Here is an 18,870-nt window from a genome sequence, read left to right on the forward strand (position 1 = left end):
GTTTGATGTAGAGGGGCTTGAGCAAAGCAGTTCTAAGACAGAATACAGTAAGGGGCTTGCAACTGGCTGTCAGGAAAACAATAACTTCTAACTTCAGGGCAGAAAAAGTTGATACCAATATTCCCGTAGTGGGTGGGGCTATAACCTATACTCCTAGAGGGAATGTCAATCCTGAAAACCCCAGAGCATCTGGGAGTGGCCTATCATACCAATGCTGGAAACCCAGAGTGTCTGTTTCAGCCAATGAGGGTCCCCTCACCAAATGCCAAAAACCTGGGGGCACCAAGGGAGTGGCCAACAGTGAACCCAAGACCAAGTTGGGGTCATAGAACAATGTGACTCTGGTGTCCCAGAGTTGACGCAACAGAGCACAACTAAACATCCAGCCTTAAACAATTGCTCAAACACAGTTAACAGAAAGTCAAAAGGAAACATAACGCTTCAAATGAAACGTAAATTTTTGGACTCGAAATAAAAATAAAATGATTGGTGGAACAATAATATGGAGTCAGAGAAGAAAGCACAGGGGGAAGAGGTCACAAGAATGTGCCTCAGGGCACTCAAACTGTGGGGGACTTTTAACCACTTAGCCGAAGGCTTTTTATTCCCCAGCTCACTAGATGTTATGGAGTAGGGGAAGAAGGGACACTTACCCATCCATAGGAGCCAAATGGCACCAGCCAGTCTTTCATATGGGACCCTGGTGAAGGTCCCTCCAGGACCCCCCAGCTTGGGTGGGCTCAGCTGTCACACAGGGGGCAAGCATAGGGACTGGTAACCCACTGGCCTGCCATGGTCAGAGCTCACATGAGGCAGTGACATTATGGCCATTAGTGTGTCTGCTTGGCCCTGCCGCCTGCCAGGGAAAATGATGGCTCTGAAAAGAGCCTTTGGTTAGTGTTAGCAGCTCTTTATTGTTACAGCCGCAGTGTTATAGCTCTTGCAGCCTTGATCACAGACCGCTTTGCGGTCTCTCGCTGTCTCTGCTTGGTCTTGTCAGTCTCTCACTGTCTTCCCAGTTGCTGTCTCTCATAGTCGTCACCTCTCCACTGACCGCTGATTGCCACCGTCTCTGCTGTCTCACCATCTCACCTGTCTGCTGACTGCCACCGTCTCCACTGACTTGCTGCCTCTTGCTGATTGTCTTTTTCCTTTCATTGATCACCAGATGATGGGAGGGCAGGTGAGCCCCCAAATTGGGGCTTAGCCTTGGGAGGTTCTTAGCTTTGCCCAGGAAAGAAAATCCAAGGATGAGCCAGTGGTGTTAGACAGCAACTTTTATTGAAGCAGCAGTGTATACTTAAAAAATTTGGTAACAGAGTACATCTTTCTTTTCCCATTATGCTCTTCCAAGATCCTAATAAACCTGCAGAGGTACTGGTCCTTGTGGAGCAGGGCTGTCCCATAGGCTGTATGCTCAGAGCAGCAGCTCAGAGGCAGTGCTGCATTCAGATTTATACCCACTTTTAACTACATGCAAATTAAGGGGTGGACTATGCAGTAATTTCTGTATGTAAAGGGTGGTAACTTCCAGTTCATTGGGTCATTGCCGTGGAAAGGGGTGGTAACTTCTGGGTGTTGCCATGGCAATGGTAAACTGACATAGCACACTGATGGCCGTGTCATATGGAAAACCACTTCTGCCCCATCCCTGTTTTAGCTAGTCCTCAATTTGGTCCGCTGCTGAGCCCTGCCTCTGGAGTCCAGTCCCACCTCCTACCTCATTATCTTGATAGTATTTCAGACTACTCAGGTAGAGTGAATTCCATCTGCAAATCACGCATGAGCCAGCTTGTAGTTATGAAGTTTTAGGGGAAATATGTCCCCCTTTTTCACTTGGTACCAAGTTTTGAGATAGGCAATTTTCTTTGTAGTCCCCTGAGGAAGGATTTGGGGGGCAGATGGATTTCTAGGGGCAAGGTGGGGTGCAGTGACTCATGTGTATAATCCCAGCACTTTGGGAGGCCAAGACAGGCAGGTCACTTGAGGTCAGGAGTTTGAGACCAGCCTGGCCAACATGGTGAAAGTTAGTCTCTACTAAAGTAAATACAAAAATTAGCTGGGTGTAGTGGCGGCGCCTGTAATCCCAGCTACTGAGGTGGCTGAAGCATGAGAATTGCTTGAACCCAGGAGGCGGAGGTTGCAGTGAGCCGAGATTGCACCACTGCCCTCCAGCCTGGGTGACAGAATGAGACTCCATCTCAAAGAAAAAGAAAAAAAAGACTAAAGGGGCATAACATGATGCATGCCAGTTTTATGCAGGAAAAATTTTCTGTTAGACTCTCCATCTTGGGTGGTCACTGAAGTACCTTTTCTCGGTACTTCATGAACCTGTGAAAATGAACGTCCAAGTTTGTGTGGCTTGGCCAATGCCATTAAGCCAAAAGTGCCTTCTATCCTTTGCCTAGTTTTTGGCCTCTGATGATTTCCCTTTTTTAAAAATCACTTTATTGACATACAAAAAGTTGTACAGCAGGTTCTCAAATGATGTTTCACTCACTGTTGTTTCTTTATAACATTGATATGAAAAAATATTTTATTTTTATCATTTTTTAAACTTTTTATTTTTATAGAGACCGGGTCTCTGTCACCCAGACTGCAGTGTGGCGGTGTGATCATAGCTCACTTACAGCCTCAAGCTCCTGGGCTCAAATGGTCCTCCCACCTCAGCCTCCTGAGTAGCTGGGACTACAGGTGTGTACCACCCTGCCCGGCTAATTAGTCCAGATAATTAATTTTAATTAAATTAATTTTTTAAATTTTATTTTTTATTTTTGTAGAGGGGGGTCTCCCCATCTTGCCTAGGCTGGTCTTGAACCCCTGGGCTCAAGTGATCCTTCCACCTCAGCCTCCTAAAGTACGGGGATTACAGGCGTGAGCCGTTGCACCTGGCCAGGGGAAAAAGGTTGATTCAGGCCAGGACCACTGTCTATATGGAGTTTGCATGCTCTCCTCATGTACAGTAAACTTTCGTACCCATCATTTCACATCATTTCTCTGAAAGTTGCAATTTCCAAGAACCTACTGACAATACTGAGGACTTACAATACATATTTAGTGTATACAGCTTGAACTTGGAGGTAAGTATAGAACCATGAAACCAGCACTATAGTCAATGCCGTAAACATATCCATCATCTCCAAAAGTTTCCTCCTGCCCAATTTATTTAGTGATAAGAACACTTAATATAAGATCTACCATCTTATGGTTTATTAGTATCTTAGAAGAGCATAATGGAAAAAAAATCTACCCTGTTAGCAAATTTTTAAATATACATTTTTCAGTATAATTTTAAAAAATTTTATAATAATACGATATTATTAACTATAGGCTCTAAGCACAATGTTGTGCAGTAGATGTCTAGGACCTACTCCTCTTGCATAACCAAAACTTTGCACCCTTTGATGACTACCTCCCCCTTTCTGTCTCTCCATAGCTTCTGGTAATGGCCATTCTGCTCTGCTTCTATGAGTTCGACCTTTTTTTTTTTTTTTTTCCTTTGAGACAGTGTCTCACTCTGTCACCCAGGCTGGAGTGCAGTGGCATGGTCTCGGCTCACTGCAACTTCCACCTCCCAGGTTCACACAATTCTCCTGCCTCAGCCTCCCCAGTAGCTGAGATTACAGACATGTGCCACCACCCCTAGCTAATTTTTGCATTTTTAGTAGAGACAGGGTTTCACCATGTTGGCCAGGCTGGTCTTGAACTCCTGACCTCAAATGTTCCGCCTGCCTTGGCCTCCCACAGTGCTGGGATTACAGGCATGAGCCACCACACCTGTCCTTACATTTTATTGTTTTTGTTTTGTGTTATTTTTGAGGGGAAGGTATGTTCTTGAAGACTCCTTTCTTTGTGAGAGCTGCAACACCTCACATGACCTGTGTAATATATAGTTGATTGCTGCAGATAATCTTCTGAACTATCTGCCATAATGCTGGAAGTGGAAGTCCTCCAGTGTGTCATCTAACTGGTAATGCTGCCTAATAAAGCTATTGATATTTGAATATATTTTTCAGGTAATAAGCATCTTACAGTACTCTTATTAGTTCTCATTGTTCTTCAATTGCTTCTCAGGATTTTGTAGTTAGGCCGATGATGATTCTTTTCTTTCTTTCTAATATTTATGGTTCTTATTAATTATTTTTGTTTTATGCATTGTCTATAGTAACTTTGAATAGTAAAGGTGATAATGAGCATTCTTGTCTTGGTTCTGACTTTTATAAAGTGAAGGACTATGAATCCGACATGCTGGCATTCATCTTATGCCCATGGCAAACAAACATAGTTAATCCTTCTTAGTACCTTTTCCTGCTAAGCTATGGCCCTGTTTCAGAAGCTCCCCAGTAACATTCCCATAAGTGACTATAGCTGATTTGATTTGGTACAACAGATAAGATTTATTTCCCAGTCCTCTCTCTGATGTTTCTTCTGGATATAGTTTGATATTGGCTATTCATTTCAAATATTCTTTATCATGTTTATATTCCTGGTTTACTAAAAGTCCTTTTTAAGGAGAATCACAAGTGGATATTTAGTTTTATAAAATACCTTTCCAATATCTGCCAGGGTGATCAAATGGCTTTTATATCCTTTGGTTTATCATATGTTAATTGCACTAAGAAATTTTCTAGTTTAATCACTGTGGTAGTTCTGGAATAAATCCTACTAGTCTCTCTCTCTTTTTTTTTTTTTTTTTTTTTTTTTTTGAGGGTCTCGCTCTGTTTCCCAGACTGGAATGCAGTAGCACAATCATGGCTCACTGCAGCTTTGACCTCCTGGGCTCAAGCAATCCTCCCACCTCAGCCTCCTGAATAGCTGGGACTGCAGGAATGCACCACCACATCTGGCTGATTTTTTATTTTTAGTAGAGATGAGGTCTCACTGTGTTGCCCAGGCTGGTCTCAAATTCCTGGGCTCAAGTGATCCTCCTGCCTTGGCCTCCCAAAATGCTGGGATTATGGGCATGAGCTACCACACTTGGCTCTACTAGTCTTAATGTATATTATTCTTTTACAATATTACTAGACTTGTGTAGTTCATACTATGTGCCAGACACTTGTGCTTGATGCTGAGGATATAATTATGAACAAGATAGACAGACATGGTTTCTGCCCTTACTGAGCTGTCAGTCAATTCAGGGGTGATAAAGAGCAGAACATTTGCCACCACTCCCCTCATCTGAACCTTTGGCAGAAATCACTCAAAAGATGCTGTCTTGCAGAGTCTTGGAAGATCTCAGAAAGGGGACTGGGATCCTTTATTGGCATCTGCTATGAATTGGAGGAAAGATGACAGTGATAGTAAGCATCCTGCTTTTTTGCTGTTGCTAGTTTGATGTTTTATTTGGTGGCATTTTTTATCTGTAGAACTTGTGTGAGGTTTGTTAGGTATTGAATTTGTTGTCTTGAATTAAGTTTTTGCTAATTTTGTAAATCAAGTGGAGTGTGGGTCTTTTGGTAGGGGCATCTACTAGACCACTTTTTCCATTCTTTCTTTTTCTTTTTGAGACAGGGTTTCTGTCACCCAGGCTGGAGTGCAGTGATGCAATCATGGCTCACCGCAGCCTCAGCTTCCTGGGCTGAGGTGATTTTCTCACCTCAGCATCCTGAGTAGCTAGGACTACACGCCACCATGCCTGGCTGATTTTTAAAAAATTTTTTGTAGAGATGAAGTCTTACTATGTTTCCCAGGCTGGTCTAGAACTCCTGGGCTCAAGCAATCCTGAACCTTGGCCTCTGAAAATGCTGGGATTACAGATGTGAGTCACTGCACCTGGCCCAATTCTTTCTATTGTTATTTTATTCAGATGTTCCATCATTTTGAATTGATTTTGATTTATATTTTCCAAGACAATATTCAATCTTATTGACATTTTCTAGTTTATTTATATAGAGTTTCACTAGTATTCTTTTGTAGTTAAAACACGAATTCCTGGCTGGACACGGTGGCTCATGCCTGTAATCCCAGCACTTTGGGAGGCCGAAGCAGGTGGATCACGAAGTCAAGAGATCAAGACCATCCTGGCCAACATAGTGAAACCCCATCTCTACTAAAAATACAAAAATTAGCTGGGCATGGTGGCGCATACCTGTAATTCTAGCTACTTGGGAGGCTGAGGCAGGAGAATTGCTTGAACCCCAGAGGCGGAGGTTGCAGTGAGCCGAGATGGCGCCACTGCACTCCAGCCTGGTGACAGAGTGAGACTCCATCTCAAAAACAAAAACAGAACAAAAAACCCCCCACAAATTCCTATGCGCCTGTTTTTAGCCACTTCCTCAATCTGTTAGGGGTATTGTATAGTCTTTCTCTTGGCTAACTTTGCCAGCAGTTTGCTTGTTTTGTTGTTGTTTTAAACAACTCTTATAACAGTTCAATTGTTTTTCTGTTTTCTGATTTATTGGTTTCTGTCAGTTTCATTCTCCTATATTTGTTAGCTTTATGATGTTCTTCTTTTTCTATCCTTTTGAATTGACTGCTTAGTTATTAGCTAGTTAATTTAGTTAGCTGGCTAGTTGCTTTTAGACTCATTTGCCTGGCTAGTCTGTCTGCAGCCTGTCCTGCTGAAGCCATCATGGTCTGCACACATGCCCTTCTCCCTCCCCAGCTGCCTGGTTGAGGTGGTGGCCTCTTCATCTGCAGTGAGGCCAGGCCAAGAGAGATGAGTGAGGTCAGGATGATGATGCTCACCTGTGTCTGTTTCTCCTTCCTTCTGGGACGCATGGGAGACTATACTTCTGAGTTGCAAAATGTGAACAACTGGTAAGTCAGGTAAAAGTGACATTTGTCTTGCAACTTTTCTATAGGTTTGATATCGAAACTCTGGGTAATTCTGCAGCACACTCTGCTGAAGCAATCACTGTTGTAGAGATGATGGGGGATGTGGGGTGTAGAAATTTCCTGATAAACACATGCATACCAGAGTTATCAGGGAGTAGAAACTAATAGTGACAAGTCCATTTAGAAAAGGGAGCGAGAGAGACAGATAGAGACAGACGGAGTTGAGCAGATGTGCAGAGAGAAGCACCTGGACCCAGGGTGAGAGTGCAAATAGCTGCCTCAGCTCCTGTTCACTTTCATGTTCTCAATTCCAGTTTCACGAGGCCTAGCTATATGGCAGTCTGTACAGTGTACAGTTCCTTCCTTGGATACTCAGGAAATCTATCCATTCTTAAGATATCCTCTCTTCCTTCCACTCTTGGCTCTCTTCTTTTACTTGGACCAGCCAAAGTAGGCAATTGTTTCTTAGAGCAGCTCCCACTAGAACATTTGTTAGTAATGATATCGATAGTTAATTTATTATTGTGCTTTATTGTACCGTTTAAGTTAATCCTTACACTATTAGCATTTTCATTTTATAGAGGAGGGAAAAAGAGATACAGAGAGGTTTGCTAACTTGCCCAAGGTTGTACAGCTCATAAGTGATGGAGCCAGGATCAAGCCTATATATATATATATATATATATATATATTTTTTTTTAATTTTTTGAGACAGAATCTCTCTCTGTCGCCCAGGCTGGAGTGCAGTGGTGCGATCTCAGCTCACTGCAAGCTCCACCTCCCGGGTTCACGCCATTCTCCTGCCTCAGCCTCCCCAGTAGCTGGGACTACAGGCACCTGCCACCACGCCCAGCTAATTTTTTATATTTTTAGTAGAGATGGGGTTTCACCGTGTTAGCCAGGATGGTCTCGATCTGACCTCGTGATCCGCCTGCCTCGGCTTCCCAAAGTGCTGGGATTACAGGTGTGAGCCACCACACCCAGCAGGATCAAGTCTATATTCTTAATCATGAGGCCAGTATGTGTTTGAGGCTAAAAGTTGCCTCTGAATTCATCTTTGATTGAATTCTCATTTATTTATAAATAATTGTGTATAACTGGAATTTTTTCTTTGCCCCAAGGGTTAAGGTGTTTTTTTTTTTTTTTTTAAATTTTAATTTTTATTTCTTTAAGAGACAGGGTCTCGCTGTGTTGCCTGGGCTGGAGTGCAGTGGCTATTCACAGATGGGATCATAGCGCCGTCCTACAGCTTCAAATTTCTGGGCTCAAGCCATCCTCCCGCCTCAGCTTCCCAAGCAGCTGGGATTACAGGAATGCACCGCCACGCCCAGCTCAAGGGAGTATTTTTAAATGTCTAAGTGTTAGGTTGGTTGTTTGTTTAGCCTATTTTAAAATTTTAAAATTGTGTTTGTGTGAGGAAATGTGGTTTATTTGTGCTTCTTGGAATTTTTGAGATTTTTCTTCATGGCCTATTATAAGATCAGTTGTTTTTGTTTAAATCTTCATTGTGGTATTTATTTTATTCTCCCTTTCTCTGTACCTCTGTCTCTTCTTTAAAGTGGTTCGATCATTGAGGTCAGGCATTGTCTGTATTGATCTATAAGGCAACTGCCTAGTAGAAATATTTAATAAGTAGGCTGAATAAATGAATATTGATCCTTGTGGATTTGAGGAGTGTTATATACATAAAAAATCCAGGCTGGGTGCGGTGGCTCACGCCTGTAATTCCAGCACTTTGGGAGGCTGAGGAGGGTGGATCGCTTTAACCCAGGAGTTCAAGACCAGCTTGGACATGGTGAAACCCTATCTCTATAAAAAAAAAAAAATACAAAAATTAGCCAGGTGTGGTGGCATGCACCTGTAGTCCCAGCTACTCTGGAGGCTGAGGTGGGAGGATCACTTGAGCCCAGGAAGCGAAGGTTGTAGTGAGCTGAGATCATGCCACTGCACTCCAGCTTAGGTGACAGAGTGAGACCCTATCTCAAAAAAAGAAAAAAACCAAAAAGGTAGAAAAAGGTAGAATAGAGACCAGGCCATTTCCTTTCCTTCGATCCCTCCAAATACCATGATTCCTTGTCATTTCTACTTGGATTCCCTCCACCATACCTCTTTGGACCTCAAAAGTATAGATTTCAATTGTCATAATCTTTGGTTTGGCACATTCTCATCATTAGTTCATACTTTGTTATAATGTATGCATTATAAGCATTTTTTTTTTTGATACAGAGTCATGCTCTGTCACCCAGGCTGGAGTGCAGTGGCATGATCTCGGCTCACTGCAACCTCTGCCTCCTGGTTCAAGTGATTCTCCTGCCTCAGCCTCCCAAGTAGCTGGGATTACAGGTGTGTGCCACCACACCTGGCTAATTTTTGTATGTTTAGTAGAGATGGGGTTTTGCCATATTGGCCAGGCTGGTCTCGAATTCCTGACCTCAAGTGATCTACCCACCTTGGCCTCCCCAGGTGTTGGGATTACAGGCATGAGACACTGCACCTGGCCCATTATAAGCATTTTTGAAAACATCATCCCAAACAAAAACTGAAACTTTGACAATAACATACATCTAACTATGTGGTTCCCCCTTTCCCACCCCTTTTGTTTCTCACCATCTGAGGTGAGCATTTGAAACCCATTTTTATCATTCCCTTGCTTTCCTTTTTATGCAGTTTTATGCATCTGCATGTATTTTTTAAACTAAAAAAGGTATTGTGTTGCATGTAATCTTTTGGAGTTTATTCAATTCTTGTTTCAATTTTGGTGGACTGTTGATTTCAGGAATTTTTTCAAAGGTCCTATGATTTTCTTTTATTCATCCTTGCAGAGGGGATTTATGCTTGCCTAGGGTTGACATACAATCAAATGATTGATTTGGGATCTGTATGAAATTTTATAGCAGTTCCTGGTCAGAATCAAAGGCAGAACAGAAGGCTGTAGGCTGCCATTGTGGGGACCCAGCAGGCTGTGTGGACTGAGTGGGGCGCTGTCTCCAGTTAAACATTTTCTCTCCACTGCCACATCCAACACTGGCCACTGGGTGTGGCAGCTCCCATCAGAGCAAGTTGTGGTCGTGTTTCTGTGATGTCTGTCCCTGGAAGGAGGCACAGAGGCAGCAAGCATTCCTGTGGTGCCTCAGCTGGCCCCGCCACTCCTTTCTCAGATTAGAACACCCTTCAGGGATCTAGAAATATTCTTTATTCAGATGGAAACAATCATAGTAACAGGCCATTCTACCAATTGGATAGAGCTGTTTCTTCATAAGCCATAAACCTAAGACTAATCCTAATCTGTTTCCTAACTTGTGTTTTAACGCATACCCGGATTCTAACTGCCATGGTCTTTTCTGCAGAATGTGTTCTAGTCCCTACATCCTAATTTATACCCCAACTTCCATTCAGACCTTTCCCTTTTTCAATTTCATGAACCTTTCCCCTGAACCTCTAACATCTGTGACTGCTCCCAGCTCCTTTCCTTCCTCCCATTCCTGCCAAATGCTAGCCATGAACTGCTATTTAGTTAGCACTTACCGTAAGCTAGACGCTGGGGTCATTGCTCATTGTGTATCATCTCAGCTAGCTGATATCCTACTCTATGAGATGTAACGTTAGTTTTTCCATTTTACAGATGAGAAAACTGAGGCTCAATGAGATGAATTTGGACAAAGTCCATATCTCTGGTGAAGCTAGGATTTGATCTAGTGGTGTTTTTTTGTTTTGTTTTGTTTTTGAGACGGAGTCTCACTCTGTTGCCCAAGCTGGAGTGCAATGTGCGATCTCAGCTCACTGCAAGCTCCACCTCCTGGGTTCATGTGATTCTCCTGCCTCAACCTCCTGAGTAGCTGGGACTACAGGTGCCCACCACCACGCTTGGCTAATTTTTGTATTTTTAGTAGAGACAGGATTTCACTATGTTGGCCAGGCTGGTCTCGAACTCATGACCTTGTGATCCTCCTGCCTGGGGCTCCCAAAGTGCTGGGATTAAGGGTGTGAGCCACCGTGCCTGGCTGTTTTGTTTTTTAAAGTTATGATGCCTTTGGCTGTAAGTGAAAGAAAACTTAAAGTGGACTTAATAATGAAATTTACTATTTGACATAAAAAGGCTGGTTAATTCCATGGCTCTACATTACCCTCAGGACCCTGGCCTTTCTCCTCTACCATCCACCCTTGATGTGTCCAGGACTTGGCTCCAGGTTAGCTTTCCACAAGGCTTCCACATGCCTGCCAGCATTCCAGCCTCACATCCCCCAAAAGTCTAGGGGCAGGAATGGACATCGTTTCGTCTTGTGCATCTCTGTCTCTCTCGCTTGCTCTAATGTGATGTGAATCTTTTCTTTAAGAGCAAAGAAACTTTTCCCAGGACCCTCCCCTGCCCCAGCAGATTTCCCCTCATATTATCCAGAATGCTGGAAGCCCGTGCCTAAGCGGTCATGGGGAAGGAGCATGGGACCATGCTTAGACTAATCCAGCTCATTCCTCCAGGCTGGCTCTCCAAGCCTCCCTGATGAAGTTTCTGGCTCCTCGGAAGAAAGGAAATGGGGGTCAGGAATAGGTATAAGCTGTGATAGTGTCTGTCACAGAATCCCAAGTCTGGTTGTTAAGCTTGACACGCTGCTGCTATTCTGGGCTTGCCCCTCGGCTCCCATCCTCACTCTAACATATTTCCTCAGCTGTGAGGTAAGTCCCCACAACTCTAAATGACACATTCTAAGGCTGTCCTTGGCAGAACAGTGAGGAACATGAAATGTGTGCCTTGGAGCCCAGTGCTCTTATGTAATTCCCCTGGGATGTCAGTGCCGTCCTTGGTCAGCGCAGGCATGGTCACTGGAGGTGGCGAGAGGAGCAGAGCTCTGCCTCAGAAACATGGGCCCTGAGCCCTCAGCCTGGCCCTGACCCAGCCCCAGAACTTTTTGTTTTGTTTTGTTTTTTGAGGTGGGGTCTGGCTGTGTTGCCCAGTTTGGACTGAAACTCCCGGACCCAAGTGATCCTCCCACCTCAGCCTCCTCAGTACGTTGATGTGAGCGTGGCTGCACCCGGCCCAGAGTTGGGTTTTAATCATGTTTCCTCCTCCTCTGAGATCTCATCTTCCTGGTCTGTGCTTTTTCTTCTCTTAGAATCCAAATTTTTTATTTTATTTTATTTTTTTAACAAATTCTAACTTGCTCCCTAGTGTTACCGCCCACCCCTACAACAACTTTATCCTGTTTCCTTCCCTCAACCCCCACAGCTTTTCTGGCTCCCATAGAGTGCACACTCGGCCACTGTGGCCGGAGCCTGGCTCATTTGTTGAACGGATGACTCTGATTATAGCAGGTATTCAGTAAGCCACTCTTGTTAAATTATTGAAAATAAACGATGTTACTCCCTAGAGGTGTCTAGGTTCCTTTTTTTTCCCCCATCACCTGTCCTCTTTCACCTCCCCTCTGGGCCCTGGCTTCCCTCAAAGATCCTTTCTCCAGGTCCCCCATCTCCTTTGATGAAGACTCATGAGGAACACAGTGTCCACCTCTCAGGCAGGCGCTCAGGAAGGAAGTCACTGAGACAGAGCTCAGTGGCCCGAATGGTTTCTGCTCCCTCACCTCCCACGTCCCACCTCAGGGCTTCCTTCGGTTTGGGCCCTGCCCCACGAGCGGGACCACCTTTGTCCTGGACAGACAGACCTGCTAGCCTCTGCTCTACAGTTCTGCCGGCCTTGGCCCTGGCTGTCCTCACACGAGTGACCCCTCCCTTCTCTCCTTCCTTAGCCCCGCCTCCTTCCTCTAGCCCCACAGCCCTGGACACGGTACACACAGACCAGAGCCTTGGCTCAAAGGCAAACAAAAGGAAATGCCCGGCTCCCCATGGCTGTGGCCAGCACCTTCATACCAGGGCTCAACCCTCAGAACCCTCATTATATCCCAGGGTAAGACTCCCACTTAGCGCTCCCCACTTGCTGCTGGTAGTAGGGGTATAGGGTGGAGGAATTAAGCTGCTTAGAGCATGGGGCCAAGCGGACAGGTTGGTTTGGGAGGCTGAGGTCTCTATGGTGTTGGATGGAAAAGGAGAAGCAAGGGACTAGTGAGACACCGGGTCTGCCCCAAAGCTTTGTGTTGTTCTCTCCATGGGAACAGGGTAACAGCAGAGGAAGGATCGAAAGCCCAGGCAGAGAACTTAGAAATGCCTGCTCCAAATATATACACTGCTGAGTCCAGAAAGATCAGGGCTTTAGAGGTCTCTGCTTCTGCCTCTGGGGATGGCGGGGCAGGGCGATTCTGGTGAGTGGGAGAGTCTGTGCTGCAGGTACACTGGACACTGCCCACTACTTCGGTTCAGCATGGGCCAGACCTATGGGCAGGTGACTGGTCAGCTACTTCGAGGCCCTCCTGGCCTAGCCTGGCCCCCTGTCCACCGCACACTTCTGCCTCCCATTCGGCCTCCAAGATCTCCTGAGGTTCCCAGGGAGAGTCTACCTCTCAGGCGTGGGCAAGAAAGGCTCAGCTCCAGCATGATCCCTGGGTACACAGGTTTGTACGCAGGTATGCACAGGTGCCCCTCCCAGGAGCATGTGTTCCAAACACTAACGAGTCTTCCTTGTCCCTGCCTGCCCAGGTTTTGTACCCCGAGCACAGTTCATCTTTGCCAAGAACTGCAGCCAGGTCTGGGCCGAGGCTCTGAGTGACTTTACTCACTTGCATGAAAAGCAAGGGAGTGAAGAGCTGCCAAAGGAGGCCAAGGGAAGAAAGGACACAGAGGAGGACCAGGTGCCAGAGCCGGAGGGGCAGCTGGAGGAGCTGACACTGGAGGTGGTGGAACAAGTGAGACCAAGAAGCTGGTGGGGAGTGCAGGGGGTGGGAGTGGGGGCCTTACTGTGTGTCCGGGCGGTGGGGGCGGCATGAGTAGTGTGGCTGTGGGTTCAGGGGATGTGCACTTGATTGTCAGCTCCACCTCCCTAGGAGATTGTGTGAGAGCACAGGGGCTTCTCTCACAGGCTTCTCCCTACTCCATGGATGACAGGGACCCTCGGAAGTTCTTCATGTCAGGTGAGAGCTGGGGGGTCAGGATCAGAGGCATGGGGAGGCCCCAGGATGCCTTGGCTCAGTGTCCCCATCCTCAGGCTTCACCGGCTATGTGCCCCGCGCCCGCTTCCTCTTCGGCTCCAGCTTTCCTGTGCTCACCAACCAGGCACTGCAGGAATTTGGGCAGAAGCACTCACCAGGCAGTGCCCAGGACCCCAAACATCTCCCCCCGCTTCCCGGAACATACCCTCAGAACCTGGGTCTTTTACCTAACTAACTATGGGGGCTACGTGCCAGGTGAGAAGAGCCCCTGGGGAGGCTTTGGGGACTGGAATGTTTGTATGGGTATGGGGTGGGTTGGGTGGTTTGTGGGGGTTGAAACTAATAGATATGGGAGGGCTCAGATCACGTGGTTCAGCTTTATTATCAGGCAGAAAAGGAAACCGAGGTAGCTACCCACAGTGGGGAATTAGGGCCAGATTTTAGAGGGCTGTTTGGAGGTCTAGCCAACTGGCTGAGAATTAAATGGCTTTGCCATGCCACTTGCTACATGTGACAGACTCTCTTGGCCACACAGGGTATAAGTTCCAGTTTGGCCACACATTTGGCCATCTCACCCATGATGCTCTGGGCCTCAGCACCTTCCAGAAGCAGCTCTTGGCTTGGGCCCCTGGACATCAAGTTCCCTTCCCTTTTCATCCTATCCCAGCCATCCTTTTGGAAGGGAGAAAGGTGGGTGGGTGGGAGGGTGGGGGAACACAAAGAGAAAATGGTCTGGAGGCTGAGCACCTTTTTTATTAATAGGTATAATAAATAAATAAATAAATACATAAACAGACGCCTGGGCTCCTCCTCCCTCTTCTGATGACCAGGCACTGGCCACAGCCTATTTACAGCTGGGGGGCTTAGGGATCTGGCCCCAATACTGTTACCCATCCTCATCTCCACCTGGCCTAGGGAACCCTGTAGATGGCTTTCTGGGCCACCTGCCTCCAGGGGGACTTGTTTGTCTTCACCCATGGAAGGGTTGGCCCAGACGGGCCAGGGGAATCCTGGCAGCCCAGTGCTGTGTCCCGTCCCTCTCCTGGGTGGAGGTCTGGACGAGGTCACTGGGACAGTTAAGGGGGCGTAATTAATACTGAGCACAGGGAGCAGGTGCCAGCACAGGGATACGTGGCCCCAGCTCTCAGTCTACTCTGCAGCCAAGCCAGTGGCTTGGGAAGGGCTCTCGGGCTCTGAGTCTGGGGGTTATGAGGGTCCCTGAGGCCACCAGCATGCACAGGGCCTCAGTTTTGGCTGCTTCCAGGGGTTGGACTTGGAGTTGGGGTCAATGTCACGTAGGCCAGGGGCACCAGGCCAGAGTCAGGGCCACGGCTGCAGCGCAGCCAGTCTCCTCCAGCTCGCCCCAGCACTCGTAGGATGTCTCCTTTGTGGAAGCTCAGCTGTCCAGGGCCAGTGGCCAGGTGGTGGCACAGTGCCTGCACCTCACTGGGGAAACAGCACATGGAGGTCAGAGAAACCCCCTCAAAAGCCCCCCGCCCCCCTCAGCCCTTCTGTTTCCCCAGGCTTACCACGGAGGACTGGAGGGCAGGGCTGGGGAGTGTGGCTCCTGCAGGCTCTCCTTGGGCTCTGGCTCCCGGCGGGAACCCACTGTCTGCGCCACTAGTTGGAACATGGACTTGTCCAGGCTCAGCCAGTCCGAGGGGAGCCTAGGGACAGCAGCTGGACTCAGGCTCTGCCCAGGATGGGCTCTGCCCGTGCCCTGGCTTACAGCAGGCTCCCTACTCCCTCCATCCCTACCATGGGCAGGCTCTCACCTGTTTGTGGGCCGGGCCTCCCGCTGGGCTTTTCGGGAGCCAAAGAGGTGTCCCCACTTGATGCCTCCAGGTGAAGGCTCTGAGGCCCCTTCCTCATTTTCTGCTGGCGGGGCAGCGGGCCCTTCCCTCTCCCGACTGCGCCTCAGCTCGGCCAGCACAGAGTCAGGGGGGCTCCCCATCCAGAAGGGCCAGCCCCTTTCCCGGCCCAGGGCCTCCTCAGAGGCAGGGCAGGCCTCAGCCCCCTCCACTACTCCCTCTCGGGGTGGTGGAGCCTGGGGAGGTCCTCCACCTCCTGCCCCTTTCTTTTTCTCGCTGCTGCTGTTGCTGCTACCACGAGGGAACCTGGAACCCTCAATGGAGCCATCGATGTAGACCTGGGAGCTCTGCATGAGCTGGTACCACCAGCCGGCCTGCCCACCTCGGGCCCACCTGGCACGCCCTGAGCCCCCGGCTGCCTCTGCCACCTCTTCTGTCTCCTCTTCTTCCTCTTCCTCTTCTCCACCTTCTGAGGCACCCACACCCTTCACCCGCTCCCCTTGGGCTGCCCTGTCCACGTCTCCAGGGCCCTCCTGGCCCCGGGCCCGGGCCAGCTGCAGCGTGGAGTGGGCAGACAGCAGCAGGTCCTGGGACACCCGCAGCAGTTCCTTGTGCTGCCGCTGCTGCTGCCCACTTTGCAGCAGCCGGTGCTGGAACAGCAAGTCGAGGCTGAAGGGCAGCAGGGCCAGGGGCTGTAGCAGCAGCAGCAGCTCTTCAAAGAGGCCAGGACACACGGTATGAGCTGCACTCAGGAAGCCCCAGGGCTGGTAGTGGGTCTGGATGATGTCTAGGGGAAAAGAGAGAGGGACTGATCCACACAGAGAACCAGAGCCTGGCCCAAGTGGGACTTTGAAAGACCACTTTCAGCTCTGTCTGGGCAGAGCTGCTGCAGACAGCGGTGCAGGCTGTGCACTAGTCAACTTGCATGTACTAAGTATAAACGCTGCTGCCCACAGCTGCGCAGTGCCTAAACTCTCCAACCCCAGGCGGTGGCCCTGAGTTTAGAGGAGTGAGATGCAGGGATTCCTGGCCACCCTAACTCCCAGACTGCTAGAGTATCCTGCTGGCTCCAAGGTTTTTTGTTTTGTTTTTTGAGACTGAGTCTCACTCTGTTGCCCAGGCTGGAGTGCAGTGGCATGATCTCGGCTCACTGCAACCTCTGCCTCTCAGGTTCAAGCAATTCTCGTGCCTCAGCCTCCCGAGTAGCTGGGACTACAGGCATGCACCACCACAGCCGGCTAATTTTTGAATTTTTAGTAGAGACGGGGTTTCACCATGTTGCCCAGGCTAGTCTCAAACTCTTGACCTCAGGTGACCCACGTGCCTCGGCCTCCCAAAGTGCTGGGATTACAGGCATGAGCCACCATGCCTGGCCCAAGGTTTTAACTCAAGCAGAGGCTGGGGAAGGCCTTGGGTGGAAGCCTGAGGCTCTGAGGATGAACGCTTGTGTGGTCCCCCTCCCCACCTCCAGCAATGAAAAGACAGCTCTTCCTTCCTCTTTTGTGCCTCTGAATTCTGACCCATTGAGTTTGACCTGCAGGGTTCTGGGCATTACCTTCGTGGTTATAGAGGTGATTAAACCAGAACTCCAGGGACCGGATGCTGTAGGGAGACAGGTGAAGAGAGTTGAGTCTTGTGTGAATACAGCCAGATAAGGAGACAGATCCAGGGGGTCAGGCACAGGAAGAATAGGTGAACACGCCCTTCCATGGCACGATTCATTTCACCTAATTCCAGAAAGTCAGTGGGGATGTGTGGAGGGAGATGGACATGTGATTTACAAGCCAATTGTTTCCTCCTGGAGTGGAGTCAGCCTGCAGTAGACCTAAGAAATCAAGGCAGCTACTGTGTGAAAGTACAGGCAGCTCAGGGCCAAAGGGAATGGCCTGGGCCCATACCTGAGAAAGCCTGTTACTAGGATGTGGGTCCCAAGGTGGACTTAGGGTCAAGCAGGATTTGGAAGTAGTGCTGGAATGGAGAGGAGCAGGGTTTACAAGGTCCAGAGAAATTAAGAAACCCAACTAATTTCCAAATAAGCCAGATTACAGATTTGTAAAAGCAGACCACGTTGGTGACCAGTGACAGAGTCATGGGCACAGTGGGAAGGCAGTGACCTACTGAGAGGCCATAGCGGGCTGAGGGGACCCTCCAGATCCACCCTTTCTGTCTGTCCAGGGCGTTGTTTCCTTGGTGCAGGCAGAGCCCGGGGGTGGGGGGCAGGGCAAGTTGTTTAGGGGATCTTGCTGCTCTGTGCACTCACTTGAGCAGGCCGAGGATGAAGGCGTTGAAGCGCATGGTATGACTGGTGAGCTCTGGGAATTGGCTGACTTTGTTGTAGAGGCCATGCAGGACCTTGGTGGATGGGCCTGGGAGGAAGCCAGGGTTGCAGGTCACATGACCAATTTCTGGAACCCTAAATTCAGCCCTGGGTCCCCGTCTTGGCACCCAGCACCTACCTAGCTGTGTGGAAGCCTCAACCACACTCCATGGCATGTTCTTACGCTGCCCGATGATGACGTCCAGTACAAAGGCCTTGAGCCCATCCTCCAGCACGGCGCGGACGGCAGGGCACAAGTACTTCAGAACCAGGTGGCCCACATTGGGGCTCACAGAACTGTTTCCCAGCTTTGCCTGTAGGTGTGGTAGGGAAGTGCAGGAAACCCCCTCAGGCCTGACCATGGTCCTCTCGTAGCGGGCCCTCATGGTTCCCCTCTTGCCATCCCCATTCCTAAGTACCCAACCCTGGGCTCTAAATGCAAGACAGCAAGGGAAGGCGGTAGCGCAGGACAGGTGAGGGCTTGCAGGCAGAGCTCAGCTCTCCACATTTCCTTGCCTACCTTCACCCCGGGATCCCGGCTTGTGCCAAAATGAGCCACAATGAGGTCCACAGCGATGTTAACAGCTTTTACCAGCCCTGCAGGGAAGAATGTGATGTGACAGGTCCCTGAGCAAGTCCTTAACCAACTCAGCTGGGGCTGAAACCTCAGCAGGGGTGGGAAAGGGCTCCCACACTTACTCCATCTCCACATCTGCACATGGGTCTTATCAAAACATTCAGGCCTGGCCCTTTTCTGGTTCTGCCCAGTTCTTAAGCTCTTCCTGTCTTTACTTCCCAGCCTGGAGCCACCTCAGTGATGCCATTGTCAAGCCTCTCAATGTCCTCACCTCTCAGCCCTTATTCCAATCCTGGGTCAGGCCAACTATCGGTTTTCTCCACTCTGAGAAACCAGGCCACTGACCTGAAGAAAACC

At 48.6% G+C, this 18,870-nt stretch overlaps 2 protein-coding genes across 11 annotated transcripts in view; one reads left to right on the plus strand and one right to left on the minus strand.

The window, feature by feature from the left end:
- The first annotated feature begins 9,001 nt into the window (after window positions 1–9,001).
- On the plus strand, window positions 9,002–14,567 carry CIMIP2B (ciliary microtubule inner protein 2B). 7 transcript variants are annotated; one of them, XM_016960814.4, is made up of 6 exons: window positions 9,002–12,673; window positions 13,051–13,274; window positions 13,360–13,598; window positions 13,719–13,790; window positions 13,933–14,063; window positions 14,344–14,431. In XM_016960814.4, the coding sequence occupies exons 1-5, from the start codon at window positions 12,612–12,614 to the stop codon at window positions 14,041–14,043; spliced, it is 708 nt and encodes a 235-aa protein (XP_016816303.2). In that variant the 5' UTR covers window positions 9,002–12,611; the 3' UTR covers window positions 14,044–14,063; window positions 14,344–14,431. The 7 variants fall into 7 exon arrangements, with proteins under 7 accessions (XP_016816303.2, XP_054514800.1, XP_016816300.2 ...); XM_016960811.3 differs by having other exon boundaries at window positions 9,008–12,673; window positions 13,084–13,274; window positions 13,360–13,565; ... (1 more) ...; window positions 13,911–14,063; window positions 14,344–14,567; XM_054658824.1 differs by having other exon boundaries at window positions 9,009–12,673; window positions 13,192–13,274; window positions 13,360–13,565; ... (1 more) ...; window positions 13,911–14,063; window positions 14,344–14,567.
- The window catches only part of RUSC2 (RUN and SH3 domain containing 2), a 74,630-nt gene continuing 70,301 nt past the window's right edge, over window positions 14,542–18,870 (minus strand). For all 4 annotated transcript variants that reach the window (XM_024345625.2, XM_016960808.3, XM_016960809.4 and 1 more), the window contains 7 exons: window positions 18,457–18,533; window positions 18,076–18,250; window positions 17,880–17,985; window positions 17,175–17,221; window positions 15,584–16,406; window positions 15,338–15,475; window positions 14,542–15,254 (listed from right to left, as the gene is read on the minus strand). In XM_024345625.2, coding sequence (XP_024201393.1) covers window positions 15,053–15,254; window positions 15,338–15,475; window positions 15,584–16,406; window positions 17,175–17,221; window positions 17,880–17,985; window positions 18,076–18,250; window positions 18,457–18,533 — 1,568 coding nt within the window. In that variant the 3' untranslated portion in view covers window positions 14,542–15,052. The remainder of the gene's footprint in view (window positions 15,255–15,337; window positions 15,476–15,583; window positions 16,407–17,174; window positions 17,222–17,879; window positions 17,986–18,075; window positions 18,251–18,456; window positions 18,534–18,870) is intronic.

This window comes from Pan troglodytes, chromosome 11 (assembly GCF_028858775.2).
Source record: "Pan troglodytes isolate AG18354 chromosome 11, NHGRI_mPanTro3-v2.0_pri, whole genome shotgun sequence".
Taxonomy (NCBI): Eukaryota; Metazoa; Chordata; class Mammalia; order Primates; family Hominidae; genus Pan; species Pan troglodytes.

Bases quoted from the DNA above. Each gene is read 5' to 3' on its own strand.
- CIMIP2B (XM_063788628.1), top strand. From the start codon at position 12,612: ATGGCTGTGGCCAGCACCTTCATACCAGGGCTCAACCCTCAGAACCCT. The intron at 13,275-13,359 runs GTTTGTACGCAG...CTGCCTGCCCAG, and splicing joins CATGATCCCTGGGTACACAG to GTTTTGTACCCCGAGCACAG. The intron at 13,791-13,910 runs GTGAGAGCTGGG...CTTCGGCTCCAG, and splicing joins TCGGAAGTTCTTCATGTCAG to CTTTCCTGTGCTCACCAACC.